Consider the following 16,910-nt stretch of genomic DNA (forward strand, 5'->3'; position numbering starts at 1 on the left):
CCAGTAGTTTCAGAGGAGAAGATTTTTGTAAAAGTTAACGACGACGGACGACGACGACGACGACGGACGACGGACGACGGACGACGACGGACGACGGACGCCAAGTGATGAGAAAAGCTCACTTGGCCCTTCGGGCCAGGTGAGCTAAAAAAATTATGCTAGCTTTTACTTTTGAAATTAACGTCTAATGTGTCTATCTTTATCAAAACATTATTGATTCAGCGGTAGATCTTAATATCAATATTTGTTTAAATTAGACACTTAAAAGACAATTTGAGGGAAAAGTCATCAACTTTTGATCCTTCAAGTTCCTTCTCCTTAAGAGAAAATTTATCTCAAAATATGGTACTTTATTTTCCCTATTTATTCTCTTTTTGGATTCCTGAAAGTGAACTTAGACAGTTGATTTTCTTGTTGCATTGTTTCATGTTTTGGCTGTCAGGGCTTCTTAACGCATGCAAAGTGGTTTGAATGTTGAAGGCCATTACTAACATCTACATAATGTGGTCTCTGGGAGATAGTTGTATCATTTGCAATCATACAGCATCTTAATTCTTATGTTATTCTTTCAGTCCTTTTGAAAATGTTAAAAACAATATGCTTCCTTAGCTTGAAATGTTAAACTTGTTTGCGATGAAGTACCGGGATTTCCCAGTCAAAAGAAACAGATGATTACATATATGATAGAAACACTGTAAGTTCCTTCATTTAACCTCAAACAAAATTAGGTGATGTCAAGACATTGTCTACATCATTACATGACGAAGATAAGTAAAATATACAGGTCATTGAATTATCTACGCTATCTATATCTAAAGTCAAGGTAATAACAAGATCCTCCACGACCGCAGAGGTTGAACCCTGCACGGTTGGGGCAAGTATGGACACAACATTCAAGCTGGATTCAGCTCTTAACTTGGATTGTGATTAAATAGTTGACACAGCATAGGTTTCAGACACAGAATGAATGTGGTCTAATGAAGTTAAAAATTTTTGTTTGCCTTTGAGCAAATCACGATGCTGTTGAATATAAATCCTCTCAATAAAATGTTTGAAGAAATTTTCTTTTTATTTTGAAAATCTGAAATGAGAAAAATTGACCCCCCCCCCCCACAATTTTTTTTCACATCCCCCTTTCCCTTATCCAAAACTGATCTCAATTCAAATTTCTAATGGAGTTTGCAACAATAACTACTCATTTAAATACATCATAAAATATAAAAATGTAAAAAAAGTAGTTGTAATCACTGATTGGTAAAGATTGTTGTAATTTATTAGTTGGTAGTAAAAGTGAATATACATTGTATATTGTTTAAAACAATTATTTAAATTGATTCAACAACTATTCTAGACAAAGAAAGATAACTCCAATATTAAATGAATATTTCATAAAAACTGTGCAATTGAAAATTTCTTGCTATGACGCAATATTGTGCAATTAGATATTTCTTGCTATTGCGCAATACTGTGCAATAAAAATTTCTTCCTATTGCACAATACTGCAAAAAAGCAAAAAAAATCTAAGTACATGTTTAGATTCAGCATATCAAAGAAGCCCAAGAATTCAATTTTTGTTCAAATCAAACTTAGTTTCATTTTGGACCCTTTGGACTTTAATGTAGACCAATTTGAAAACGGGTCAAAAAATTAACAAGAGTGCACACGCTGAAATGTCTCGCCTTCTTTACTAATCATTCATATTATGTTGATAGACCTAAATATAAAGCTTTATTACAACTGTCACATAAACTCAACATCAACCAAGAAAATGAAACATTGATCAATGAACCATGAAAATGAGGTCAAGGTCAGATGAACCATGCCAGGCAGACGTGTACAGCTAACAATTATTTAATACAACAAATATAGTTGACTTATTGCTTATAAATTAAGAAAAACAGACCAAAACACAAACACTTAACACTTAGCAATGGACTGTAAAAATGAGGTCAAGGTCAAATAAAACCTGCGTAACAGACTTATAGATCATAAAATATTTCCATACACCAAATATGGTTGACCAAATGCATAAAGTATTAGAAAAATAGACCAAAACTCAAAAACTTAACTTTGACCACTGAACCATGAAAATGAGGTCAAGGTCAGATGACACCTGTCAGCTAGAAATGTACACCTCACAATCATTCCATAAACCAAATATAGTAGACCTATTGCATATAGTATAAGAAAAACAGACCAAAACACAAAAACTTAACTATAACCACTGAACCATGAAAATGAGGTCAAGGTCTGATGAAACCTGCCAGTTGGACATGTACACCTTACAGTCCTTCCATACACCAAATATACAAGACTTATTGCTTATAGTATCTGAGATATGGACTTGACCATCAAAACTTAACCTTGCTCACTGATCCATGAAATGAGGTCGAGGTCAAGTGAAAACTGTCTGACGGGCATGAGGACCTTGCAAGGTATGCACATACCAAATATAGTTATCAAACTACTTATAATAAGAGAGAATTTAAGGCCTAAATTAAAATATTGTTTGTTTGCCCTTTTCCGACCCTATGTTTTGAAACAGGGTAGGTAGGTAGGTAAAATATTTTATTTTTTTCCCCAAAAAAATAACTTGGGTCGGTATATTTTTTGTCATTGGTAGGCAGGTAGGTATAATATTTTACTTCATACATGTAGATACAAAATCTTCATAATGTCATTTTTGTCTGTTTTGCTTTTGCTAAAAAGTTTCTGGGACTATTTGTATAATAGTCCCAGGAAGTTTTGAAAAAAAATATATCATGTAGAATGTGAAGTTAATTCATATGCACTACTATTTTGTTTTCAAATATCAAAATATATTTTCAACGTTTATATGCCTGGAACTTTGAAGAGTTTTAACTTGCACTAATATTCTGTACTACGTACCTTGTTCGCTTACCTCTACCTAAAGGTTTTCTGTAAGAGTTAATATTGTCCTGGTAAAATATGCCCAGGCAGACATACATTACTAGTAGAAAAAGTCCCTAGAGTGTTTAAATTTTCGGTTGTGCCTATGTTGCCAATAAAAATGCAACAAGACTTGAAACTCAATTGTCACGTATTTTACATCGCATTTATAAATGATATGTATGGAAAACTTGGGCGATTTTACTGCCAAATATTCTCCACTTTAAAGGCGTTTGTCACCTTTGGTTCATGTCAGATATAATGAATATAGCAATACTGGTCGAAGGCATCGTTAACATAATCATCCTGATCTACGGATCACAAAAAGGCCAAGGACGTATGTTAGTTATACGTCCTTGCAAAAGGCCATCCCTACCACAGGCACTTGTTTCTATCCATAGGAAGGTCGACTATCCATATAAATAGAATATGGATAGTCGACCTTCCTATGGATAGAAACAAGTGCCTGTGATCCCTACATAGAATACAACGTCCGTTTACAAAATAGTTTGTACACACGTTGATAGTTTTGTAAATGAACCCTGCTCTTCAAGTTTAAAGATACAGAGTAACGTACATCATATCACGATTTCAAAGCCTTCAACATCGATTTCAAACAAATGCTTTGAAACTCTAAATGCAAGTGTTCATGTCAAACGCTCACGTGATACCAAACGGACTAGACGTTATACGATAAAGGTAAAACCCGAGGATTCCGGTAAAAAAAGTTTTGAGCGGGGAAATACAAATATAAGATTTTTGGTAGGAACGAAAAAATAAAATAAAATAAAATCTTGCTGATAAATACAAATAAAAGATTTTCAGGCGGAACGAATTTATAGGGTCGGTCGGTAAAGGGCAAACAAACAATATTTTAATTTAAGCCTAACATTACAAAAAATCTTAACTTTTTTTTTCAAGTAGTCACTGAACCATGAAAATGAGGTCAAGGACATTGGACATGTGACTGACAGAAAGTTCGTAACATGAGGCATCTATATATAAAGTATGAAGCGTCCAGGTCTTCTACCTTCTAAAATATAAAGCTTTTAAGAAGTTAGCTAACGCCGTCGCCGCCACCGCCAGATCACTATCCCTATGTCGAGCTTTTTGCAACAAAAGTTGCAGGCTCGACAAAAATCTACATACACAGTTAGATTTGGCATATCAAAGAACCCCAATTATTCAATTTTTGATGAAATCAAACAAAGTTGAATTTTGGACCCCAATTTGGACCAACTTGAAAACTGGGCCAAAAATAAACAAGAGTACACACACTGAAATGTCTCGCCTTCTTTACTAATCATTGATATTATGTTGATAGTCCTAAGTATAAAGCTTTATTACAACTGTCACATAAACGTTACATTAACCAAGATAACTAAACAAAGACCAATGAACCATGAAAATGAGGTCAAGGTCAGATGAACCATGCCAGGCTGACATGTTCAGCTAACAATGCTTCCATAAAACAAATATAGTTGACCAAATACTTATAGTTTAAGAAAAATAGACCAAAACACAAAAACTTAACACTGAGCAATGAACCGTGAAAATGAGGTCAAGGTCAAATAAAACCTGTGCGACTTATATATAAATCATAAAATAGTTGACCTATGGCGTATAGTATCAGATAAAAAGACCAAAACTGAAAAACTTAACTTTGACCACTGAACCATGAAAATGAGGTCAAGGTCAGATGACATCTGTCCGTGAGACATGTTCACCTTACAATCATTCCATACAACAAATATAGTAGACCTATTGCATAAAGTATGAGAAAAACAGACCAAAACACAAAAACTTAACTATAACCACTGAACCATGAAAATGAGGTCAAGGTCAGATGACACCTGCCAGTTGGACATGTACACCTTACAGTCCTTCCATACACTGAATATACTAGCCTTATTGCTTATAGTATCTGAGATATGGACTTGACCGCCAAAACTTAACCTTGTTCACTGAGCCATGAAATGAGGTCAAGGTCAAGTGAAAACTGTCTGACGGGCATGAGGACCTTGCAAGGTACGCACATACCAAATATAGTTATCCTATTACTTATAATAAGAGAGAATTCAACATTACAAAAAATCTGAACTTTTTTTTCAAGTGGTCACTGAACCATGAAAATGAGGTCAAGGACATTGAACATGTGACTGTCGGAAACTTCGTAACATGAGGCATCTATATACAAAGTATGAAGCATCCAGGTCTTACACCTTCTAAAATATAAAGCTTTTAAGAAGTGAGCTAACACCGCCGCCGCTGCCGGATCACTATCCCTATGTCGAGCTTTCTGCAACAAAAGTTGCAGGCTCGACAAAAATCTAAGTACATTTTTAGATTCAGCATATCAAAGATACCCAAGGATTCAATTTTTGTTAAAATCAAACTTAGTTTAATTTTGGACCCTTTGGACCTTAATGTAGATCTAGACCATTTTGAAAACAGGACCAAAAATTAAAAATCTACATACATAGTTAGATTCGGCATATCAAAGAACCCCAATTATTCAATTTTTGATGAAATCAAACAAAGCTTAATTTGGGACCCTTTGGGCCCAATATTCCTAAACTGTTGGGACCAAAACTCCCAAAACCAATCCCAACCTCCCTTTTATGGTCATAAACCTTGTGTTTAAATTTCATAGATTTCTATTTACTTTTACAAAGGAGGTTATATTAGAAGGAGAGTGAACACTCTGCTTGATACAAAATTAGCATCCCCAGGATAGCAGTTGGATCAGAGAAAAATGATAAAATTATAAAGAAACCGACATGTTTGTCACCCACTTGACATGGCCCTCTGATGTACAGGGCTGTAACCGCAAGTAGTTCGGGCTATTAAATAAATCGCATATGTCACGTGATTGTTATCAGTGACTGGCTCATTAAAGTTCATGTGTATTTTTAGTTACAGTGCAGTACATAGGTGTTTATGATTTGGAAAAAGATTTGACGCGCAATTTCAAAATCAACCGTCTGTCTACGGTGAAAAAAGACAAAGAAATGACAAAGTTATGCGGGTTTAAAGGAAAGATAGTGAGCGATTTTTATTCAACACTACATTGCTTTAAACAAAGATTTTCGCTTCACTGGTCAATTTCTGCTTATAAGAAGAATTAGCAGGTAATAATCATAGAAAATATACGAATATGCGAATATGCAAAGTACTTTAGTTACGGTGACCGGTAACGACCGGAAGGAATATTTGCAATTGAAACATAGAGAAATTTATCGGGAACAACGTAAAAGTGATTTTCTGTTATGACTGTTGATATTAACATTGACGGCAATGAGACGAATATTCGTTTTATTTCTATTGGTAATAAGTTTACTTTTAACATAAAATTTTAATTTTTAATCACCTAATAAAAAATATCCAAAAAATCTGATTAATATTTCAATAATTGTATATCCGGTCAGTTTATGACACCTCAGGTGTTTTACGTTCTTACTCGGGTATGTAATTAGGACAAAATCTCCCTCTGTGACAGAGTCAATCTCAACTAATTAACACCCACTTACAGAAAAGTCGGTAACATTTTATGTGTAATTATCGTCTTTCGTCCTCTCTCCTTCTAATATAACCTCCTTGCTTTTACTAAAGTTAGAGTGCGAAAACCAAATGTCTTCAGACGACAACGACACCAACGTGATACCAATATAAGATCAAAAAATTTTCAATTTTTGCGGTCTTGTAAAAATAGAATTAAATGTGCATTGTATCGAGATAAATGCTACATCATTATATCAAAAACTAATCACGCAAACTGATCGTTGTTATGTTTTGGGTTGAATTGTTCACAGAAAAACTCCAGAAACGGGGTTATGTTGCAGACGAAATTGATCCCTTAATATCGACAACAATGAAAAGAACAAGGGAAAGTACATTACGGTATATAGCTAGGAAAAAAAAGAAATCACCACCTTTATGTTTCATAACAACATTTAATCTTAAAGTTAAACAACTGGGAAAAACTTTAAGAAAACACTGGCACTTAATTTCAAATTATGGCACAACAAACCAACTTTTTCAAAAACTACCCATTATTGCATATGATACCAGAAACACAAGAACTTAACAGAATATTTAACATCTTCTAAACTAAAATAGAATATAGGAGATTAAGCTATATCACAATATTCACAATTTAATTTAAGGTAAACAGAAAGATGATTCACCGAGTGCCGTGCACCAGAATTTTCGTTTATCTTTATCGTGTTGCTGTAAGGCTAGGGTACCTGATGAGGATAATGCCTAGGTAATATAAAACCTAAACCTAAACACCAGGTGAAATTACATCATCAAATCAATTATTTCTTACCATTATGTATGCGTATATATGCATGTATTATTTAACTATTGAAGGAATGATAAAATAGATACTTGCCTACATAGTTTGGTTCAAAACAAAACTAACAGTAATATTGACCGACTATTTCAAATATTTAAATATATGAAAATAAACTTAATATGTATTTAATTAAGAGATAATGAGATCTTTCATTGATTCTCTGAAGCTATACATACTGTTACAAAAATAGATTTTGTCTAAGGGATAATATTGAGATGTTTGGATTAATTAAGGACTCGTTCTTATTTCAACATCTCTGTTAAAGAGAATTGTGTCTTAGGATTTAGATTTGCTCAAATATTTTGGTTTAAGAGATATAAGCCAAAAACAACACTCCTATGTTCTATGTTTAGCCATGTAGCCTTCAAGATTTTCCGTTCATTAATCTTACAGTCTATTTCATTGTAGCGTAAATCTTTTTGGTATATTCGAATAATTACGTTCTCTTAAACCCTTCGAAAATGTAGTATGCATGGATATCCTGGAATGAATTGGTTTAAGTATAGTTCATATTGACAATTTTGATGTTCACGTGCCAGGTTAATGTTTACTGTTCTAGAAAAGGCAAGTCCATTGAAAAAGATGAACTACCAATGTTATGTATAATGAAATAGATTGTATCTGATATATTAAACTTTATCATGCTGCACACCACAAACTATTCATTCGACATCAACAAATTAAATGCTACCTGTTGCTCCAATCAGAGAATAAAATGGAGACAACTACCAAGCTGTTACCATAGTTTAGCATCATCAAGTTTAAAGGTCACAAAATGATTCGGAAAAAGGAGATGTGGTATGATTGCCAATGAAACAACTATCAACCATAGATTAAATATCAATGAAGTTAGATTAACAGGTCATTATACAACCTTAAAAAATGATGAAATCATATAATGTGAGGCAAGTTATAAAGGGTCTCTGAAACTATTCAAATACTGAATCAAAGATTAAGGTTTATAAAATTCAATGAAGGTTTGCAGAAGTTATTAACAATTTTTTTTTAATTTTTTTTATGTTGAGAGTTATTTTTTTAGGGAGAAGATGTTCGACAATTGAACGTTCTTGTTTAATATTATATAGTAATATCAAAATATAGAATGACACCGCTACAAGAGAAAAAAACATGTACTTTAAAATTATAAATAACATTGAACGGACCCGAATTTAAATAAAGTATGAAATAAAAGCCACAACTGTAAAACTACTTTTTTGACAATAAAAAACACAAACAAATGATCGTCATTATATGAAAATGAAATATATAATATCTCTAGGATTAAACGATATTTTGGTTGAGAAAAAAATTACGATGAATACATTTCATCATTCAGGGTACAAGGTTTGAACTCGTACTGTTAATATCACCGTTATAACTTTTGTTACCGACGACTAAACAATCACGGTTATGAACAGCTTATTTGGAATTTTATAAAATCAACATTGTTATACATTTATAGCAGGAGCAAATCTGCTGTGGATTCGGGAATGCGTACCACAGATAACAAAAGTTTATTGACATGGATGCCAAATGTAATAACGCTAAAATAATCTAAACATGCTTAATGAAACGGAAACAGTTTAAACAAAATGTATATTAAATTTTTCTAATAAACCTTTAGCACACAATTTTCATTTATTTTGGAAAGCAATATGGAACTGTAGGTTTGTGGCAATTTCGCTATCGTTATAGATTTGGATTAGCCAGCCATTACATGATTAGACACTTTAAAATTTTATAAAATACAAATGTTTTAAATTTTGTTAAATGCTTTATATATATAAATTTCAAGGTTCTTAATTTTGGTAATTTGTTAAACATTTCAAAACAAGATAAATGAATTATATATATTAATATATTTCTTTGTAGATAAATAGAACTTTCTAAGTAATACAAGTAGTGATAATTAATCTATCTTACATCCTCATATACATTACGTAGTTTTACTGCTAGTCATACATATATCAACATAAGGGTAACATATACGCTGAATGCTATAAAATGGTAGCTTGTTACCTTGGTGGATTGAGCGGGAGTTTTGTTTTGACTGAAGCTTGCTATGGAAGGAGTAGATCTTGGAACATTTGCAGAAATCTGTGACAATAAAAATACATTGTAACTTAGCAAAATAAGTTTCCATAATCGGATGATCACCACTACCTAATAGAGCTAAAACAACACTGTACTCAAACCTATGAATCAATATGTTATTTCAATGATTGCATATATATATCATCTTGTATTTCTACCAGCAGATTGTACTTAAGTTATCACATAGAGAATTTGAAATATTCAAATTATCTCAATTTTTTTTTTCATGTTAAACCATCTTAACTCAGAAAAGAATATTAAAGACACAACTGCTGCAGCGCCTAATCCTGGGTTAAAGTAAATGTCTTGCTTCCAATTTCCAAAGGAGACAAGTTTTATTGTAAGCGTTTCCTAACTATTTCAATACCTTTATATAACTTTTCGGTAAATTTGAAGTTAATGAGTATCATATTTGAAAGAGTAGCAGATGGTAAAGCAAATTACATTGAAATCTTATTGACACTATTTGAGAGAAAAAAACCATTTCATATGCATAATGTTGTGTGTTGAAATATATGTTTATAGCAAACTTGATCACGATGAACAATGTATGTGAAAAAGAACATGTTTAAAATAAATAAACAGCTATTAACATGATTAAGTATCAAGGTGGGGAAGGCACCCATACCACCTTAGAAAGTGAACAATATAATTGAAAATTTGCTGTTGTAAAACTCATCAAATATGAATAAATATATTATACTTACATCAGATGAACTCTGTTGTAGATCAGACCATTCACCAATGAACTCGTGTATAGTAGAACAAGTCTTACAATAATATATTGTTTCCTGCTCTTCACTAAAGTCAAACGTTCCTGTCACAGACTCTGGTTTTGTTAGTCCACATTCCCACTTTTTCTCAAACTTAACATTAGACATCTTAAATCTTGTACTTATTATCTCTGTTATTTCCTCTAACACAAAGTCAGCAATGTATTTGTACATGCCTCTTACAACTTGCTTCCCAAACTGCCAAACCTGAATTTGAATAGCATTTGGACATTTCATAACAAGTAATTTCCTTAATTGTGTTGCCTTCTGTAGCTCAAAGACACCAGAGCCTCTAAAAAGAGCAATTTGCTTTTTATGTTGCTTAGTTGCAACTTCTGCAACTTCATATTTCCTGCACAAAGAAGCAATCAAATGATTTATTAGATGCGGTGGTAAAAACCCGAACTTAAAATTTAACCATGTGGATTTTTTACAGATATCTTTTGTCACATTAAACATTTTGTATATGTCACACTTTGGTTCTTCTTTAATCATACAAGGTACATAAAAGCAAGGTTTCGCATCAGCAGTGTCTTTACCTGATATATTTGGACGTATAATAATATCAAATTTCTCCATTACATTCAGTACATGGTCTTTGTGTTTGTACAAAATGTTTTGTTCTATTTTGAATATGTCTTCTAAAACATCATTATGTAATTTTCCTCTTTGGTAAAATTCTTCCCATCTTTTTTGATTTCTAATATTAGCAGCTCGAAATTTTTTTGCCGTTACTATACATTTAAAAGCATCAGACAGCCATTGTGTATCTAAAATAATATAATCAGGGAGATCCTTAAAATAAACTAAAGCTCTGATTTCGTGGTGAAAATCTAAGAATAACCTCAGTTCTTCCACACTCAAAGGTTTTGGAGTAGCAGCAGCCATGTGCATCATTTCCTGATAAGAAATGATTGGTAACTCCTTCTTCTTCTCTTGAAGGCATTGTTCCAGCTGAATGAATTTCAAAGGATAATCTGTGTTCCATGTTCTCATTGATCTGGCTAAGTTTAAAATATCTTGTCGTATTTGCAAAAATACATGGTTATCATCTTTTTTATTGGAAATAAAGTATTTACTCCTTATATGACCCCGTTCATCTTCTGCCAGATTCTCAGTATATTGCCAAAGGTTTTTTATGCATGCATCCTCAAGCTACAAAATGAAATATTTGCCTAGTTTACAAAAACATGAAAAAGTGAGATACATGCGTGCTTTAAACATGTGTTATCCCTTTATCATATTATATCTGATTTTTATACATAACATCTTATTCCTTGTTGACATAGCAGTTTCTATTATGGTAGATACTGAACAGTGTGTTAGGATTTGACTGCCTTCAAATATTTGAATTAAAATAATCTGATAACGCATAAGAGTATTGCACGGCACGGGTTAATTGTACTGGAAGAAACTGCTAACTTTGATCCATTACTTGTAAACTTTATAACATACAACAAATCAAATCAAGCATGACTAAAAAAGTGTGAACACATTTATTAATTGCCTGTAGAAGACCACAACACTGTAACAAAATCATCCAATCTGAACAAAACTCCAACTCGATTTGTAACTTGTCATGGTGAAACTATTTAGCGAATATCAAACCAATATCTTTAAGCTTGACGAAAAAAAGTGCAACAAAATGATTACCTAAGCAAATTTTCGGGGACAAGAATCATAACTCTGCACAAAATCAGAAGACAGAAAAAAAATTCAAACTTGATCTGCATCTTGTTACAGTAAAACTATATACCAAATATCAAATCAGCATGACTAAAAAAAGGCGTAAAAAACCCAGATTACTTGTGCGAACTTTCAAGGTCCTAAGACCAGTACTAGTACTGTGCACAAAAATCAGCCTGGATCAAAAATCAAAAATCAAACTTGATCAAACTGGTCATGATTAAACTATATATAAAAATTTCCAATCAATATCATCAAGCATGCAGAAAAATGTGTGGAAAATTTATTTGCCGAACTGACGGATGGACAGACAGGCAGACAGAGTGCAAACCAAACCTAAAGCCCCCTTCGACTTTGTCGGTAGGGGACTACTTATATGAATCTGATATGTCTACCATGACATTGGGCCTCAAAATAGTCATCAAACTGATATTTACTGATAGTAATGCCAACTTTTAGAAAATATCATTGACCTATCACATGTAGTGCCTATCAAACTTACTATCACCATCTTCGCCACTGTTGCCGGAAAGGCAATCCCTATGTCTAGCTTTCGTCACAGGCAAGACAAAAACTGAAGCAATGTGATTAATTTTATTATTTTCAATTTATTATACCTCTTCTATTTCACAGGTAACAGCATCTTTCCAAGTACCAATAACAACTACTGGTGGATCAATGCAATTTGGTGATTTGTTGTCATCAGCTTCATTTTTGTCCTGTTCCGGTCTGCAGTAGCAATGTATTGAGTCAATCCATAAACAGAATAAATCTGCAAAGAAATAAGTGTAATTTAGGTTGTAGTTTGTTGTATGAAAGATGTCATGAGAAGATAAAAAAAGAGGATATTGGTACAGAAGCCTTCATTAGTTGTCATTCTTCCTAATATCACTTTGCAAAACTCCATATTATAAAGAACGATGCATTGCTTGGATCATCAAGATGTTCGACTACACATATTTCTAAAGTACTGACTACTATTTTTTCTACAGTAATAGATGGCCTTCAAAAATATTGTGATGAAATATATTCTACCAGTGGTGTTAACGAGATGTGGATTCCCAAAAATTATAAAGATTTACTGTTAAATCTTAGATCACAATCTCTGCAATTTTGCAGCAACATTCTGTCCTATCATTTGATGTTTACATATCTCAGCTGATACGTTATGCTCGTGCATGTTCACACTATACGGACTTCATAAACAGGAGAGTGTTTCTTAAAGTTATGACAAGGAAAGATTAAAAATGGCACTCTGTAAATTTTATGGACACCATCAAGAGTTGGTTGATCCATACCATGTGTATGTGTCTAAACTAACTAAGGACATTGTTATCACATCTTAGATTGTGATTTACCATTTACTTCGTCTGGTCTTCTAAGTACCGAACATGACCTATTCCCAAATACGACTGTTTTACTGAGTGTGAATGCACATTCCTATAAGACGTGTCACGGTATTTGTTTATCAAACATTCATATATTTAGTTACGATGTTGTATTTGTAATTTTGATCAGATATTGTTAAATGTCTTACCGTTTGTAGTTGTAATTCTATTTTTTTTATTTTTCTATTCGTATGATACAGTACAGATAGTTAATCACCCAATACATTTCTAAGATTTTAGTTTAAAGCAACTATATGTACACGATTTATTTGTTTTACAGTTTGATATACAAAAAATACCGACAAAGATAGATAATACAATTAATTATCTAATTACTAACACAATTCTATATTTATATCCTTGTAATTGTTATTAAATACATCAAATGACAAAGTTACAAACCTGATCTTGAACAGTATCAAAATTTTTAGAAATTTACCTGTGAAGTCACTCTTATTGCGTTGAACAAGTCGTATGAAAGACAGTTTGTAGTTCTGTTGTGCTGTTTTTGTGTGATGTTCTATGTTGTTTTACATGTTCGTTTTTATTCTGTGTTTAGGAGGTTGAAATGTACTATTGTATTGTTTATTTGTGTAATTCTCAGCCCTGAATGTTCTTGCATTTATTTGTACTGTATTCCTGTCATGTAATGGTGTCATTTACATGTTATATTTAACATTGTCATTAAAGTGTGAGGTTTGGCTAGCCACTAAACCAGGTTCAACTCACCATTTTTTCTTAAAATGTCCTGTACCAAGTCAGGAAAATTGCAGTTGTTATCTTATAGTTTGTTTTTAAGTGTTTTTTGTTCACTTCAGTTTTTCTGTTGTTTCGTTGTTTTCCTCTTATAGTTGATGTGTTTCCCTTAGTTTTAGATTGTAACCCGGATTTGTTTTCTTTCAATCAATTTATGACTTTCGAACAGCGGTATACTACTGTTGCCTTTATTTTGCATTAAAATCTTTCCATGTGCTGTAGAAGCCTAAATAACGAGTTTATGATATATAGAATTAATCCTATGGTTATGGAGTATATACTTTTTATTCTTTGGACGTTGGATATTTTCTAACAGATTCATGAATCAAGTAATATTAAACAAGAGTGCACATGCTGAATTGTCTCGCTTTCTTAATTACCAACATTGATATTATGATGATAGTCTTAAATATAAAGCTTTACTACAACTATCACATAAACTTTACATGATCCAAGAAAATGATGTCAAGGTCAGATAAACCAAACTGAAAGTACATGTACACCTTACAATCATTTCATACACCAAATATGCTTCAAATATAGTTGACCTATTGCACATCTAAGAAACAAACTTAACCAGGAAAACTTAAATTTGATCAATGTACCATTAAAACGAGGCCAAGGTCAGATGAACCCAACCAGACAGACATGTACATCTTCAGTTATAACATGATTTTTAATATAGTTGACCAATTGCATATAGTATCTAAGAAACAAAACTAACCAGGAAAACTTAAGATTGAACATTGAACCATAAAAATTAGGTCATGTTAAGATGATGACCATCAGACAGACAAATTAATACACCTCACAATCATTACATGCACCAAATATAGTTGGAATATTGCTTAGAGTATTAAAAAACAGAAAAAAAAACAAAAACTTAACATTAAGCAATGAACCGTGAAAATGAGGACAAAGTCAAATAAAACAAGTCAGACTGACATGTATATCGAAAAATATTTCCATACACCAATTAAGTTGACCTACAGCATACAGTATCAGAAAAACAGACCGAAAACACAAACACTTAAAAGTAACTTTTAACAACTGAACCATGAACATGAGGTCAAGGTGAGAAGACACCTGCCAGTTGGACATATACACCTTACAATAATTCCATACATCAAAATATAGTAGACCTATTGCTTACAGTATCTGAGATACGTACTGACCACAAAAAACTTAACCTACTTCATTGATCCATGGAGTGATGTTGAGGTTAAGTAAAAACTGTGGGACAGATATGACCTTCAAGGTACCCACATGCATATCAAATATAGTTATCGTATAACTCATAATAAGACAGAAATTAAGAATACTAAAAATCTAATCTTTTATTTAGGTAGTCACTGAACCATGAAAATGAGGTCAAGGACAATGGATAAATGACATACGGAAACTTCATTACATAAGGCATCTTTATAAAAGGTGTGAAGGATCCAGGTTTTCTAAATTAATTACAGTCACAAAAATATATTTAAAAAAATGAAAATAAAAGGTGCAAATTAGGTAGATTGTTATGATTGTTACCATAAATAAAAGAAATAAAAATTAGACTCAAACTTACTTATGACATGATTGTTTTAAATACCTTTATAATGTATAAAATCAGTGTATCTTCACCTTCTTTTATAAAAATAAACTAAAATAATTCTAAACGCTAGGAAAATTCATCATCCAGTGTTCTCCCCAGAAATTTTGGATAGCATCACATTTGGCGTAAAAAATAAATTTCATTTTTTTCAATGTAATTTGTCACGACATTCCTTCATGTTATATATGTTATTGTTTATTACAAAATGTATTATATTGTTTGTATGCTATAGGCCCTTATTTGGTGAATAAAATATTCTATTCCACCCTGTGTCTATATTGCTGAATTCATAACTGAGAATACAATTAAACTATAACCATGATAACAGTATTTTCAGTTTTATGTTTTCTATATTCATTTATAGTTCCAGAATTATTGTTTTCCTCTTGGGCCAAATAAAAATATATGTGTGGTTCCAGTTACCCTACCTATCCAGCTAAATGAATGAATTGTTTATTATAGTGCAACCTGTATAGATACAATTGCACTAAATATGTAGAAAAAACACTGGTTCTTATCAAAAATAAAAAAAAGGAAAGAAACTATCATAAAGCAATGAAATTTAAATTAAATAACTTTTTCTTTATCATGTCTATGGCATATATTGGTTCATGGTACTCAGTCAATTAGTCCCAGTTTTTTCTTTTTATCAAAATGATATATCTATAATACTAAAATTACGAGGTCCAATTTGTCAGCCGTCATCACGTAAAAATGACGAATCAAAAAGTTCAACTTTATATATAACTAATATAGTACAAAGGTGTAGATTAAAAATTACACCAATCCAGGCCCTTTTGTTTTCCACGTAATTAATATTGCCAATAATTAAGAAGTTCCGGATCGAGTCCGATACCGATACCAATAGTATATTCACCTGTTTAGTGTTACCGATTACCTTATCTGTACGTTCCGCATCTAACAGGCGCACCACCAAACGGTGTATTCAGGATTATTATGCTGTATAGTATTACACGGGTCATAATCACAGGGTTGACACTACTTAATTGTCAAATTGTTACCTATTGTAGTATTTTAATCAATTAGATTAACAATACGAATACTAAAAATCTGGACTAAAATAAGGCGTATATAATTGATAAGTTCCAGTTTGACGGGTTCAAACAGAAAGATTTGAAAGCAGAGAAAACTGTATATCTTATAATCGGCATGACTTTATCAGATGACAATACTAATACTAAAATAAGGCTTGCGCATAGTTATATACTTTTATTCAGTCACGGACCCGCGATATCACGGGTGTGTTCTAGTTCTTTTAACAAAGTTATCTAACAAATAGTCTTTTAATGCTTAGTTATTTCTTCAGCTATCATTGTTTTCTGTCT

General features: G+C 32.3%; 2 protein-coding genes across 4 annotated transcripts in view; both read right to left on the reverse strand.

Moving 5' to 3' along the window:
* The window catches only part of LOC143054433 (ficolin-2-like), a 218,519-nt gene that overhangs the window by 85,972 nt on the left and 115,637 nt on the right, over nucleotides 1-16,910 (reverse strand). The gene's annotated exons all lie outside the window — the stretch shown is intronic.
* The window catches only part of LOC143054430 (uncharacterized), a 76,418-nt gene that overhangs the window by 13,941 nt on the left and 45,567 nt on the right, over nucleotides 1-16,910 (reverse strand). For both annotated transcript variants that reach the window (XM_076227435.1, XM_076227434.1), the window contains 3 exons: nucleotides 12,441-12,595; nucleotides 10,072-11,292; nucleotides 9,290-9,367 (listed from right to left, as the gene is read on the reverse strand). In XM_076227435.1, coding sequence (XP_076083550.1) covers nucleotides 9,290-9,367; nucleotides 10,072-11,292; nucleotides 12,441-12,595 — 1,454 coding nt within the window. The remainder of the gene's footprint in view (nucleotides 1-9,289; nucleotides 9,368-10,071; nucleotides 11,293-12,440; nucleotides 12,596-16,910) is intronic.

The sequence above is a fragment of the Mytilus galloprovincialis genome, chromosome 12, assembly GCF_965363235.1.
Source record: "Mytilus galloprovincialis chromosome 12, xbMytGall1.hap1.1, whole genome shotgun sequence".
NCBI lineage: Eukaryota > Metazoa > Mollusca > Bivalvia > Mytilida > Mytilidae > Mytilus > Mytilus galloprovincialis.